The sequence below is a fragment of the Anolis sagrei genome, chromosome 1 (assembly GCF_037176765.1).
Source record: "Anolis sagrei isolate rAnoSag1 chromosome 1, rAnoSag1.mat, whole genome shotgun sequence".
NCBI classification, from domain to species: domain Eukaryota; kingdom Metazoa; phylum Chordata; class Lepidosauria; order Squamata; family Dactyloidae; genus Anolis; species Anolis sagrei.
Window position 1 is genome coordinate 289,659,521 of NC_090021.1, and position 15,462 is coordinate 289,674,982.

Sequence of the window (15,462 nt, forward strand, 5' to 3'; positions counted from 1 at the left end):
AGAGTAACGCCTCTGCTGCGAGCTGACTGGTCCGCTCCGGCGTGAGCTTGCCCCCCCCGTTACGCATGCGCACCGCCTCTATACTTGCCCTCTCTCCCCTCCCTTCTTCCAAGAGGCTCTTTTGCAGCCAGACATCACCTTTTGGAAAAGTGTTGTCGAAGGTTTTCATGGCCGCAATCGCTGGGTTGTTGCGAGTTTTCCGGGCTGTATGGCCATGTTTCAGAAGCATTCTTTCTCTAGGCGTTTCGCCCACATCCATGGCAGGCATCCTCAGAGGTTGTGAGGTCTGTTGGAAACTAGGCAAGTGAGGTTTATATATCTGGAATGTCCAGGTTGGGAAAAAGAACTCTTGTCTGTGTGAATATTGCAATTGGCCACCTTGATTAGCATTCAATGGCCTTGGAGCTTCAAAGCCTGGCTGGTTGCTGCCTGGGGGTCCTTTGTTGGGAGGTGTTAGCTGGCCCTGATTGATTCTTGCCTGTTTTTTGTGTTGTTCTTTATTTACTGGCCTGATTTTAGAGTTTTTTTTAAAAAAATACTGATGGTCAGATTTTGCTGTAAATAATTGCGGGAGTTGAAGTCCAAAACACCTGGAGGGCTGAAGTTTATTTATTTATTTATTTATTTATTTCGGTTTCTTCTACCCTGCCCTTCTCACCCCGAAGGGGACTCAGGGCGGCTTACAAAGGCACAATTCGGTGCCAGCGTCACATAACAGTAGTAAAACAAAATAACACCAATTAAACAGTTGAACAGTTAAACAACAATTCCTGCATTACAACCCTAAAACCAATAAAATTTTCCAGATTAGGAACCTCCAGCACCAAATCCTAGAAGCACTTTAGTAGAACCAAGATCACTGCACACTGCACTTATATTATAATCCTACTTTCCTCCCGCCACATCAGCACTTTTAATCCTGTACCCCTACTCTGGCCGGCCCAGTTTTAATAGTGTCTTGTTGTATTGTTACTGTTATTGTTTTTTCTGCTTAACTGTTTTTAATTTTGCTTTAGGTATTGTACTTTTTGTATTGTGTTTTGGGGCTTCGGCCCTTGGGAGATGCTAGCGGGGTACAAATAAAGTTATAATAATATAATAATAATAATAATAATAATAATAATAATAAAACCAATAAAACAAGACAAACCCAATTACTCCTCATAGACGGTCAGCATTCACTATCTCATACTCCAAATTCCAATTCCACATTGTCAGTCCTGTCAGTCCTAGTCATTTGATTGTCCTTATCTAGTTGTCAGATTGCCCGAAGGCCTGGTCCCACAACCACGTCTTTACTTTCCTCCTGAAGGGGAGGAGGGATGTTGATGCCCCAATTTCTCCCGGGAGTGAGTTCCACAGGTGAGGGGCCACCACCGAGAAGGCCCTGCTCCTCGTCCCCATGCCCATGCCTGGTGTAGATGCACTCCTAGAAAGGACTTTTATTTATAGATGCATTATTGTTATTTACATTGTATTAATTATTAATGAAATACATGAGTAGATATTAATTAGCAATTAGTGTTGTTGATATACACCTAGGCCCAGAAGCAGACCAAGTCCTGCAAATGCCCTCACAAGCATTTTATATCTCCTAGTAGTGCAATTAAATTTCACTTATCCCCAGATCCCCTGTCCAGACACACACTATTGCTCTCTCACCTAGTGTTTTTAATTTTTTAATCCTTTGGAATTGGCCCTGCCCACTGAGATTTATCTCTCCATCTTAAATGTTACAATTTTATATTGATGATGTAGTATTTATAATGCTTCGTATTTTATTTTTATTTTATTTATTGCTGTGTTCTATTGTATTTTGATGTATTGTATTGTGGGTTTGGCCATATGTAAGCCACCCTGCGTCCCCTTGGAGAGATGGTGGCAGGGTATAAATAAAGTTGTTGTTGTTGTTGTTATTATTATTATTATTATTATTATTATAAATGTCCCTCCATTGCAATTAGCCTCTTGCACTTAATTGCCCCCCCCCCTTTTTTTTTTACCAATGAGTCGTGTTGCTTCTTAACATGTTTCCACTGCAATAATCTGTTTAATCACCATAATTTCCAGTGAGAATTCAGGCTTGATTTGCCCTAGACCCATTTATTTCTCATTTGGATGATCCATGTCATCCATGTGTCTTCTAGTAGCACATTCAAAATGAGTTGATCTCCACTATCCAGCTTCAAAACATATATAGAAATCAGAAAACCTTTGCAGTGGATGATCCTGACCTTGGTATTTATATAACTTTACACTTTATGTTATGCAACTCTTCCTAGATAGGTTTAAGACGTGACTGGGTATCTGAAGGATGCAGAAACGTTTGCTATTAACTTTCAATCATACTTGATATTTAACTGAGTTGACATAAGAGTCCAATTTCTCACATTTAGGTCATGAGCAGGAAATCAGTATATTTAAATGTGGCTGACTTTTTTTTCTATCTTTAGTTTTAGGTCTTTCCTTGCTGTGTAGGAGGCCAAACCATGGCACCACAACTTATAAAATGCTGACAGCATCAATTATTTTAAATTCACAAGATTTTATTTGTCCATTCAGATAGCAAGTAATTGTTTCAGTAGATTAAAATTTTCAGCCAAAATAAACTCAGCAAAGCCTGGGTAAGAATTAGTGTTAACCACCAATTCTAAGGTATGCTGGTTAAAGCGGCTTGTCTTTGATTCCTTTTATGAACACAGAATAGAAAACGTAGTGGAAACCATTAATCATTGCTTGTGTGGATTTTCTGTCCATGTTATAATTTGTTATGTTCTTGTTATATAATCTGCCATCCTTTCAGGCAATACTTAATGGTATCGAAAGTACTGAACCAGTGCAGGGTTTGTGGAGTCCTTCGGTGGTGTGATATAGCAGCAATCAACTCTCTTCATTTTTTCAATAAACTATTGAAATGATTGATAACTGGGAAATAGAGGGAGAAAACGTAGAGGCAGTGACAGACTTTGTATTTCTATGTGCAAAGATTACTGCAAATGCAGATTGCAGCCAGGAAATCAGAAGACGCTTACTTCTTGGGAGGAGAGCAATGATCAATCTTGATAAAATATTGAAGAGTAGAGACATCACACCGGCAACAAAGATCCGCATAGTTAAAGCAATGGTATTCCCCATAGTCACTTATGGATGTGAGAGCTGGATAGGGAAGGCTGAGTGAAGGAAAATAGATGCTTTTGAACTGTGGTGTTGGAGGAAAGTTCTGAGAGGGCCTTGGGCCGCGAGAAGATCCAACCAGTCCATACTTCAGGAAATAAAGCCCGACTGCTTATTGGAAGGAAGGATTTTAGAGGCCAAGATGAAGTACTTTGGCCACATCATGAGAAGAAAGGAAAGTTTAGAGAAGACAATGATGCTGGGGAAAATGGAAGGAAAAAGGAAGAGGGGCCGACCAAGGGCAAGATGGATGGATGGGATCCTTGAAGTGACTGGATTGATCTTGAAGGAACTGGGGGTGGTGACGGCCGACAGGGAGCTCTGGCGTGAATTGGTCCATGAGGTCACGGAGTCAGAAACGACTGATCGAATGAACAACAACAACAACAGCAATATATATACATTAAAAAGTGGCTGAACCCACCATTTCATTTTGAGCTACTTTTCTTCATAAAGTTTCATAAAGTTTACGGAGACTATGGTTCAAGTCCAAGAATTGGCATAAAATACAGTGGGACAGTTGCTCTGTTGACAAAATTGCCTTCTTAGTGGTATGGCAAGAGAATAGAGTTATGGTAAATCATTCTGTAAAATCGCTCACTTCTGATAGAACAACAGGGAGTGCTAAATATTTTAAATGCTTGTTTAAGATTTGAAGCTACATTATAATTTCTTTTGGAGGACAGTTGTAAATAAAAGCTGAAATTTTGAGTACAAACTATTGAGTTTTAAGCATTCATTCATAATAGATATAAATAAAACCAACAGTGAGAGTCTAGGAAAATATTTGTGAAATAGTGGTATGCACACATCAAAATATGTGGAAAAGCCTTAACAGTTGCACATGTTATAACTAGCACTTTTTTTGCTCTTGGCTTATAGCCACATTCAGGGTAGATCTATCCTTGAACATCCTCATACAATTGCATTCTGGGTCTCCCCCCCCCCCCCAAAGTAGCCAGCAAAGCCAATAAATAACTTGATATTTCAACCAAGTCTTCATGAACTACTGAATCAAAACAGCCCTCTACTGGGCAAGTGTAGCTATGAAACTGAAAATGCTGAATCCAAAGGACTGGATTTTCTATGGTTCTCCTACTAACATAAATTATTCAGTAGGCCATTTCTACCTTTCCAGTGTAGAACAGCCAATATTACAAGAGAAAAGCAGAATGTCTTCATTACAGAAACAAAAGAGCCAGTTCAAAAATATGTTTTGATTTTTCCTTCAAATTATTTTTGAGAACTCTGATACAACTTGGCAGTATGAACGCGAAGCTATTATTAACTGCTAGCTCCAGTTTTTTTCAAACCTGTTTAATGCATTTCCCCTCTTCCATAAAGGAAACCAACACTTTATAAAAACACCAACATTCATAATTAAAAAAATTAAAATAATATATTTTACATATTATACATACAAAAATTCCCAGTAACTACAGACCAGAAAACAGACACTCTGGTCATGTAACCATGGTAAACCAAACTTTACAAAGGCAAGAAGCCTGAATAAATGTTTGAACGCGATTCTCAGGGCAGTCTAGTGATTGCAACAGTTTTCTGCTCAGAGGTTGAATCCAGCCAACAGAAGCCTGAATGCGATCTAACTTAGGTCCATCTCAGAATCAAGAGTTTGTATCTTTGAAACATCACAGAAAGGCCTATTCAATTTGTCCAACGCACTGTTAATTTGTACATGTATAGTAAAAGTGATGCAGCTTAGAACACAGCCCTTTACTGCAGAATTTCACCTCCGAAAGATGTATAAATCAGATGTAAAATGGCAACATTATGTAAGAACATTCGCCAGAAACAAAGGTAGCCACTGTTAGCAGCTGAAGATGAGAAACATTTAAATAAATGATATGAAATTCTCTTTTTGCTAGATTTTACAGAACAGTTCAATATGAGTGCTTCCTAAATACTGGACCATTGAGACAGTACTGCTCAGAGGTGACATAAGATTTTTTTCATTGTTCCAGAGGCAAAATGTACTATCGAACAGCTACTCTTTGCTGTTTCTGGATTGTTGAAGGAGAACACTGGAGCAGATTATGACTAATCTCCTTGACTATTCTTCTCAAGTAGTTAGTTCCCACTGGAACGTTAGACAAAATCATAGAAATGTCTCCTTGGCTGAAAACAGAAAATAGGAGATGGTGAGTACTTTTATTCAAACTTAACTACAAAGTTATACTAGCAATTATCATTCACAAGTCTTTCAGTTTACTCACCTAAGGTTTCCTGTGCATTTCTGGATGATGAATGCTACTGGTGATACAGGATAGTTGGCAGATAAAGAGAATTCAACTTCAAAACTCGAACAAGCTACAGAACTGGAGAATAAGAACTTTACCCTGCAAATGAAAAAATATACACGGATGGATTTATTAGTGAGGCAATTCATTAACCATCTATGAGTGGACAAGTGCGGTAGGTGTAGGTGCCACTTTCTGCCTGTTCAGACCCATGGTGCACCGCTTCTACCAGTTTTGTTGGAGCATTTTCAGGGTGTCCCCCCCCATCATCCAGAAAGTGACCTCCAAAACTTAGGACTTATTGTTTGTGCAGATGAAAAAAACTGCCTGACTTTTTTTGGAGTGTGGGGGAGGCAGGAATGAGTTTAAAAGGATGTTGAGTGAAGCATCACTGACATGCACATAATACATAGTAGCTACACTTCTCCCTTTCATCTGGTCCAGGGAAAAAAAGCTGTGTTACTACCTAGACTCCAAAATGGGCTGGAGAAGAACAACCATGAACTTAAAGCTTTAGACATAGTAGGAACAGGTGAAAAAGAATACTAAGATCATATTAAGGATGGAAAACACTCTTGCACAAAGATTTAGTTGGTAACTTGGAGATATTTCTCAATTCTGTTGAATGCCCAAGTAGCATTAATGACATAGAGCATCTATTTTAAAAACTCCAGTTGGTATGTTGACTGGGACCATACATGGAATAACATGGCATGAGTGCCAGCCCATGATTTTGTTAGTGACACATAGGCTTGATTAATAGCATATGATATGCATCTCTGAAAACTTCACTGGTCCAGAATACAGGAGAAGCTGTTAAAAGGGAGCAATAATTCTGACCAGGATGCAATGTCACCAGTTCCACATTTATTTCTAAAGAGAATTCTAGGTGATAGTTTTTATGTAATAAAACCCTAAGGGTCCTGTGATTTGGGGGGGGGGGGGGGGGTCGGGTTCCTGGAAGGCTATTGCTCTCATAATGAATATGCTCAGCAATAGGATCTTTATATAAAGTATTTGTTCAGGTGCAACTGTCTAGAAATTAGATGGATGGCCAATGTGGAAAGAGGCTTTTTGTAACTGTATATAAATCTCTCTTAGAGATCTCTGCCTGACTTTTATTTAGGTGCAAACAATTTTGGTCAAGCTCTTTAATTTTTCTGTGTTTCATTTTTGGCTTTGAAGATGCAATATTTGAATTCAGCTTTGATTTCTTGTCACACACACACACACATATATAGCATTGCTGTGATTTCTTGTTCCATAACTATCACTGAGAGAAGTAGCAAATATTTTTTTAAAACACCCACAAAGCTGAAACATGCCATCATTTTGTACTGAACAGATACAACACATACTACCAGTCTCTACTTTCACAAATGGCCATTTTTCATATATTACCTATCAAGGTCTATAATACATAGGACTAGATGAAATACTTACTTTGTGTCATTCACCTCTGTTTTGAGCAGATAAAACTTTCCACCCCATCGATTCAGAAATTCTATCTCTTCTCCCAGAAGTTGACAACGACTCACCACAACAGAAACATCATGCAGAATCTGATGGAAAATTGGAGTAACTAATCATTACATTATAGTAATATTATAAAGGGAAGATGTGTAGAATCGTATCCTAACCACTTTGAAGGCAGACTTTGGAAATGGGAGGATAAACAGGAATCACACATTTTTGGAATATAATTGAAGTGGCAGAGAACACACACACACACACACACACATTTTCTTGTTAATTACCTGAGAGAGATGATGCACTGTTGAGCATTTCTCTAGCCGTGAACTCTGACTATTAATAAACTGGAAAATGAGCCTATGTACGAGCTTCGAGGAAGGCAAAGCTCTGTCATCTGCAAGAACAATCAAGCAACAAACAGAAAAATGGTTACATTCAAATAATTTCCAATATAAGTTAAATTCACTTTTAAGCTATAATGAACCGTTTTAAATAGTTGAAATGCTGGTACCAAATATCAGTTGTAGTCATGTGACTGAAAATACCTTTTATATGTACAATCTTACTTCTTTTCATCCCAGAATAATATTTAGCCACTGGCTTGGCACCATGATCCAACTACATGTCTGTAACTATTTAGAGTTGTTATCCACAAAGTTTCATGAATTTCTATCATCTGTCCTGTTTTGTTTTACTTATTTCATTATACATCTCATTCCAAATTTTGTCACATAAGACCACCGTATGTGTATAAAGGCATCTTGTTTTTTAGAACTACTGTATTTCAATGCCTACCTGAAAAGTTTTTATTGAAATATTTTAAATTAATTGGGAGTGTTATACCATTATTTATCAGTTCAAATTCTAACTGATAAACAGATTTCATAGGGACATCAGGCCACACAGATACCTTAAATACATTTCTTTAGAATATTATTTTTTAAAATATTATTTGCTTCATGTTGGTAGTTTTCCTATTGATGGGATGCATTTTAATCCCAGTATAATAAAAATATGAATGTTTAATATTAAAACATAGACAATCGAAGCCTCTTTATACCAGTTTCTTTTTAATATTTCTTCATATATACTTCAGGTGAGAAATTGGACAACGTATATCTCCTTTCAGAAAGTATTAGAAAAAAGCATTCAAAGGCCTTACCATCTAAGAGCGATTCAAAGTTCACACTAACAATCTTGTTGTTGTAACCAGCACCATCTGTGAGGGGAGAAAATACAGTGTGAAAAGTACTTTAGCTTTCACCTGTAGCTGGACTATCCTACTTCAGTTTCAATCAAAAGAAGGCAAAGGAAGCCTTGCACTACATGGTCAAGCATATTGCCGAAGAATGGCAAATTTGAGGCTACCAGAAAATACACAATGTAATCCAGAGTTGATTTTATCAGCAAAGACCTCACAGTGGCCATCTTAAGACTGGATGGGGGTATGCTTTCCTCAGACAAGTAATTGTTCACATGAACAAACCTCCTCTGGGTGCTTTAATTAATTAAGTATATGGATCAAGCATTCAAGTAATTTAATCTTTACTACAAGGATCTTGTCTATATCCCCAGGTTGCTCAGACTGAAATGTATGTCACCCAGTAAAATTGGTCATTATTGCTCAATAAAAATAATGACATAATGCAACCTCAATCAGTGCTGATGCCACATAGTTTTTACATAATTGTTGAGCTAATATAAGTTCTGTGACTGCTTCCACTGATATCCCCCCCCCCCCCACATAATCTGCTTTAACTGCTACATCTGGCAACTGTGACTTTTAGGGTTTACAATTCCAATGTTTTGCAGTCAGCCTTCAGCTTTTCTGTGGCAGGATAAGCTTTTCAAAACTGAAGACTCTTAAAAAACAAAAATATTCCATTTTATCAATACCTTTTTGTATTACACCAGATGTACTTCCTGGTATGTTTGCCACTTACCTACAGGACACTCAAGCTCAACAAAAAGCTCAATAGAATCATAAAGGAAAGTGAACACTGCTTGATGATCGTTCCATTCTTTCATCACCCACTCAGAAAAGCTACAAGGTGGACAAATAAACAAAATTAATTCATCAGAAGGTACCAAAAGAGATAGGCTTCCTGTTGCCAACTCCCTTCTCTCAAGCTTCTTCACTAACTCACACTTCTTTTTAATGTGAAGATTACATCAAACTGGAATTCTGAGAATTTTAACATTAGCTTGTTATATAGATTTTGCAGTTCTTCCATCTTTATTCCCTAGGATTAGCCGAACAAATACAGAAAATGAGGGTCAGCTTTGATATAAGGATTTAATGGATCAATGCAGAGAGAGTCAATTTTACTATTGGTCCTTTAATGCTTGAGATGTCCATGTAAATGTACGACAAAAAACCCATTTCTATAAAAACTATGCCACACATATGTGAAGGTGTATTTAGGAAACCATTACAGTAAACATACATTGCTGACAATAAAAATTCAAGATTATCACTAATTTTTGGCAAGTATGGTAGAATTACAACAAGGTTTCCTTGAAGTGAGCTTGCTTACTTGTATTTTTCTGTAATATCCTGACAATTTTTTACATATTCCTGGAGATGGCTAATTTCAGAAACGTGGTGTTGTTTTTTATCTCTGAGATTTGATTGATCTCTGAAGGAAAGAAAATGTAAAACATAAGCAAACACTGCAAACAGTGGTAAATTCAATAGTTCTGCATACAAGACAAAAATCTTAATAATATTAATAATAATAAACTTTATTTATATCCCACCCCCTCTCCCCGAAGGGACTTACAGGAAATAAACAAATACAATAAATGATACAAAAAATAATCACACATCACTTAATACAACAAAATAGCATAATAGTATACACATAAATAAACAGTTTAAAAGTCTAGTTGAGCCCTCTACACACACACACACACACACACACACAAGTTTAAAACCAGCCAATTCCTATGATTGGGTATACAGCATTATAAATTCTAGTTCTAGACCCATTTAAAATCCTGTCCAGTAAGATGGTTGATACTCTTAGTCATTATCAAAAGCCTGCATAAATAGCCAGGTTTTTGATTCTTTTCTGAAGAAATATGCAATATACTACCTTTGAAGAGCCTCCTCTTGAATTCTGAGGTCTTCCAGCTCTAAAAATGGGGAAAACATACATTAAGGGTCTAGAAGCAGATTAGAAATATACCTGTTTCTTTTATCTGATTAAGAGGTTTCGTTTAAAAAAACAAACAAACAACTTTTCCTTACATTTCTCCCTTCAGAACAGATTGTGCTCAGTAAAACTGCTAGATGGAAATAATCTTGTAAAACAGAATGAATCTGACATATAAGGGTATTTTATGGCATTCTTGTAGTGTTGGGCAAGACTGAAATATCAGGCCTACTGTATTTCCCAAGCAAAACACAGAACTGGACTGAGCCCTGAAACTGAGCAAGATGACCCAACAAATAACTTTGGTCAAAGGATCTACCAAATGCCAACACTGCTTTCAGTCCAACCTGCTCACAGCACTGGTAGAGATAGATCTGGTTTATTCCAAGCATGAGTGTTTTATAGAATTTCAGAGTAATGCAGACAATGACAAAGTGCACACGAATACTATCTAATGCATATATGGTAATCCCTATTTGAGGTCTGTGTGAGAGCTCAATTGTATTAAGAATTTGCTTGTTGATGAGGATGTTTCTCATGGTCTGCCACTGTATATAGTTACAATGTTTGGTTGTTAGCCCTGAACACATAATACTGAAGTTACAACATTTCTAGCATAGCACAAATGGCAGAACTCAGCAAACAATACAGACCATGGGGAAAGGTCAGCTGTTGTCAAAATAGAATTGGTCAAATAGAATTGACCAAAACAGATTAGCATACAGCTGACTCTTCAATTGTTATTTTATGCCAACAGTATTAGTAACAAAGCACTTCTGTGCAAATACAATGGCCACCACCAATTGTGTTTTTATTAGTTTTTCTACAGGAGGCACCTCAAATACATCTCATTACCTCTCTCAGTGTCCCTCACTTTTGACTCATATTCTGATACGATATCATTGACATCCAGCTCAGCCTCTTTCAAGGCAGCAGCTTCTGAAAATAAAAGCCATGTTTCAAAAGGAACATCAGTAATAAAACTGTAAGAATGTTTCAGGCAATATCATGTCACTGTAGTGCCACCTTGTGATTCCATTTTTAAAAAAGGTCTCTTACTCATTATCATACTGCAATCCATTAATATGGTTACTACTTTAAGGTAAAACAAAATCAATGAAATTATATGGACTAAGCATCTGATGAAGAATGCTCAGACATTCAAAAGTTTATATAATAATGTCATTTTTAATCACATTACAAAATACTTTGCTTTTGTCGCAATATATTAACATAGCTACCACTTTAAGATAAAACACGTGTTAATGAAATTTGTTAAAGCAGAAAAGTCAAGTTATCTGAAAACATTTGAGCTCTACCTGTCTCCAGAGCATTGATGCAGCTATCCATTTCTTGCAGAAGTTCATCTATTTTAGCTAATCTTGACTGCAGCTTTTCCCACTGGAGCTTAAATGGAGAGAAAAAAGTATTTCAAACTTATTTATTTTGATGTCATTGGCAAATTATTATACTATACAGCTAAATTTCAGTTCAGTAAGGCTTCTTAATAACACAGGTATACTCCAGTTAACAATGCTTCTGGCTAAGAGGTTTCTTGCAACGAAGACTTTTTGTGCCCAGCAAGCCTTCTTTCCCCCTTTCTTCTCACTCTCTGTCTAGCTGGAACTAGTCTTATTTGGTAGTCAAAAAACAAAATAAAGGTATACCCAGTTAACAAAGTAGACATGTTCCTGAATGCTACTTCTTTGACAGTAAATTTGGTAGCAGAGGTAGAATAATAAGGAAAGAATAGGGATATGCTCCAGCAACACAAGAAAGAATTGCTATTCAACATGTTTCAACAGACTTTTTATAATACACTAGCCGTCCCTTGCCACGCGTTGCTGTGGCCCAGTCTGTATATATGCGTGTGTATATATTTGTTTATATATGTATATATGTGTGTTTGTGTATATATGTGGTTTTACACATGCATTATAATGTATTTTTGGGTGTGGTTTTTTTTTTGCCTTTTAAGTCTCTTCTGCTGTGTTTTTCAGTGTTTTTTATGAGTAATGGTCACTCATTGGCCTGATAAGTGTATTGTGTCCAAATTTGGTGTCAACTGGTCCAGTGGTTTTTGAGTTATGTTAATCCCACAAACACACATTACATTTTTATTTATATAGATTAATGGTGTGTGCTTGTGAAATGAAACAGATAAGCCTTGGGTACATAAAGAAAATTACTTTGAACTCCAAATATGCTAAAATTATGGGAACAAGAATGGCACATGATAAGCAAATAAACAAGACATCTATATATGGACTGGCCCAGGATTGCTTCACAACCATTAATATAAACAGTTTACCTCTGCATTCTGCACCAACTTTGAATATAATTTTGCTTTTCCTTTGTGAGCAAGTACTTTACTCTTCTTCGTAAAACAAGATTTCATTTTGTTCAGTTCTGCTCCAAAGCCTTTCAGCTATGGTAAAATGAAAGACAGTAAAAGAGTAAGAGTATATGGCTACGGCCAGAAAAGAAAAAAAAATGTTGATAACTTAATATAGCAGTAAGCGGAATTCACAATGGATTGGTCCTCAATTATGTTTCTTTCTTCTTAGGTCCTCATAATTCAATATACATCAATGTTTTGTGTAATTTGTTCGGAGATAAAGAATCTGCACTTGTCTAAATATGTATCATACCCAAATGTGATTCACAATTAAGATCTAAATAATGTTGAAAACAAGGAGCAACGTGTGTGCAGACATGCAATTTTCTGGAGAATCTCACTTTTTCAAGTTTTAAGTAACAGTCAGAAAGGGCTCTTGACACAACACTTTAAAATTGACATTTTTATGTTGATACCTGGTGGATACTTATCTTTTGTGTACCCAAGAAACAGACTAATATTAAGATATGTCTGTAATAGATTTTTTTGGCATTCCTTGTATTTGGATATAACACATATACAGACAATAGGATACCCAGTGTCATGCAAATCTCAATTCATTGCAGGAGTTGACTCCTTCTCCTCCTCTCAACAAATAGACACTTTTCACAGTATATTATACTGATACAATCACTTCCTATTGTTTCATATTTGGCTTCTGGATAGCCATATTTCCAAAAGTCTCCTGATAAAGAATTTATTCTGCTGTGAACAATACAGAATGTATTCTCCTGTTGACATACAATCAGGCAATGGGTAACAAATTTTGTGTTTCTGACATAAACAGAACTCTGAAATTAAGAGAGAACTGACAGCTTCCCCTTTATGAATTCCAGCAAATTTACTAATGTAAAGGGGTTCAGGGGTGTGAGCACACTTGTCTTCCTTTTTAAGAAAAACACCATACAACAGAACAGACTACTGTAAAAAGAATAATAATTAGATGTAGGTCATTAATGGACAAAGAGAAGTAGAGAGCCGGACAAACAGAGACAAAACAACCTAAGAACTGGACCACTGGATCTGGCATTGACATATCCCAACAGCTGAAGTTATGGCAAAATATATGAATTGTCCATACCTCCTCATCAGAACAGGTTCTCATTACTTCCCACAGACTTTTATGCACATTCACTAGAAGTTTATCCTGGTCATTTGCATTTACCTTTAATCTGAAAGATAAATAAACATACAAAAATAATATCACTGTACACTTGAAGATGTGCTCCCTCAACCCAATGCAATTGCAAGATATGTATATTAAAATTAGTAGATCTAAGCATATTGTTTATATCTCTTTTTTCTAGCTGTTGAGTAACTGAAATGGATCAATTCAAAAGTTCAAGTGATGTTCTAGGGCAGTGATTCCCAACCTTTGGTCCTCCAGATGTTTTAAACTTCAACTCCCAAAAATCCCAGCCATTTTATCAGCTGCTAGGAATTTCGTTAAGATGTCCCAAACACCTGGAGGATCAAAGGCTGGGAACCACTGTTCTAGGGATTCAAAGAAGATAAGTTTCAAATCTTGTACACACAATAAATGAATCCTGCATTGAGTTCCTACACTGGTGGGACAAAAAGCTAAAATAAGGCCTCTTCTACACTGCCATATAATCCAGTTCAAAGCAGATAATCTGGATTTATATGGCAGTATAGAAAGGGCCTAAAATGTGCTTCTCTCTTAAGTGTTTAGAACTGTTGGCAAGTAGACCTACAGTTTCAGGCAGAAATAAATTCTGCTGATCAACACAACTGAGGCTGTTCTAAGTTATCAGAATGTATTACCTGTTTTATATGAATTTAACTACAGAAAGCTAAGGACAGTCTTAGTAAGATCTGCTCCCAAAAATCTTTGATACTGACTGGGATTAAAACTTTGCTATTGGCCACAGTACATGACCTAGATTTTTCTTGATAGAATTGGTATTTATGCTAGGATACTGTTGAAGGTATTTTTAATTGATTCAATACTATAATGTGCTACAACATAGGACTGCCTCTGAAAAACATTTGGAAGGTTAAACTGATTCAAAATGGTACAACTAGGGAGTGTTCACTGAAATGGATTATAAAGGGAATACAGTGTATTTGTGAAAAGAGATTAGCTGCCAGCTAATTTTCTGACCACAATTCAGAGTGTCTGTTTTAACCAATAAGGCCTTATATAAGTTTAATATTATTCAGTGCTAATCAAGGCGCGCGCAGGAGTTATACCAATTGTGTGAATCACAGGCTAGCCACGTGGGGAAAATAACCTCACCTCCTTAGTTTCCAACAGACCTCCAAACCTCTGAGGATGCCTGCCATAGATGTGGAAGAAACATCAGGAGAGAATACTTCTGGAACATGGCCATACAGCCCGGAAAACTCACAGCAGCCCAATGATTCTGGCTATAAAGCCTTCGACAACACCAGTTTAAAATGTTCTTCTCTTGAAACCTGGCCATTTATAAGATCTTTGAGGGAGACCCTTTTCTAGAAATCACTAAGTTACCCTCGGGATTTCTTGGAGTCATGACAGGGTTTTCTGCAATAGTTTCTCCCAGACAAGGAAGGTCAGTTTGTTTCCCTCACCTTTAAGTCAACAAACAATCTTTTATTCAGACACGATTTTGGTATTTATGCTAGGGTATCACTGAAGGTGTTTCAATTGGTTCAAAACAATTTATTTATTTATTTTTAAGAAATGCATTTATGTGTCAGGTATTTCTTTGTATTTGGGAGGGTTTGTTGTCAGGTGTCTTGAAAGTCACTTTGTTTACTGAAGAAAGACATAATGGATAAGCATAGAATTTACTGGTTTCTTCTTATTGTTTATGTTATGGTACTGTATTATTGTAGGCTTTACTGTTTTAATTATTCCACACTCTGGAATAAACTGAATATAGATGGTATACAACAGTTTTACATACATTATAATAAAAGACACCTTGGTAATGAATCAAGACCACTTTGTCTAATGCATTTTGGAAGACAGGGGAGCAAAACAGAGGAAAGGAGA

At 36.7% G+C, this 15,462-nt stretch overlaps 1 protein-coding gene across 3 annotated transcripts in view; it reads right to left on the reverse strand.

Moving 5' to 3' along the window:
* Positions 1-4,388: 4,388 nt before the first annotated feature.
* KNL1 (kinetochore scaffold 1) overlaps positions 4,389-15,462 on the reverse strand; it is a 30,106-nt gene continuing 19,032 nt past the window's right edge. For all 3 annotated transcript variants that reach the window (XM_060760421.2, XM_067462844.1, XM_060760430.2), the window contains exons 15-26: positions 13,543-13,633; positions 12,375-12,491; positions 11,383-11,470; positions 10,919-11,002; positions 10,004-10,043; positions 9,443-9,544; positions 8,849-8,949; positions 8,068-8,124; positions 7,190-7,299; positions 6,876-6,994; positions 5,409-5,531; positions 4,389-5,310 (exon numbers count right to left, since the gene is read on the reverse strand). In XM_060760421.2, coding sequence (XP_060616404.2) covers positions 5,169-5,310; positions 5,409-5,531; positions 6,876-6,994; positions 7,190-7,299; positions 8,068-8,124; positions 8,849-8,949; positions 9,443-9,544; positions 10,004-10,043; positions 10,919-11,002; positions 11,383-11,470; positions 12,375-12,491; positions 13,543-13,633 — 1,174 coding nt within the window. In that variant the 3' untranslated portion in view covers positions 4,389-5,168. The remainder of the gene's footprint in view (positions 5,311-5,408; positions 5,532-6,875; positions 6,995-7,189; positions 7,300-8,067; positions 8,125-8,848; positions 8,950-9,442; positions 9,545-10,003; positions 10,044-10,918; positions 11,003-11,382; positions 11,471-12,374; positions 12,492-13,542; positions 13,634-15,462) is intronic.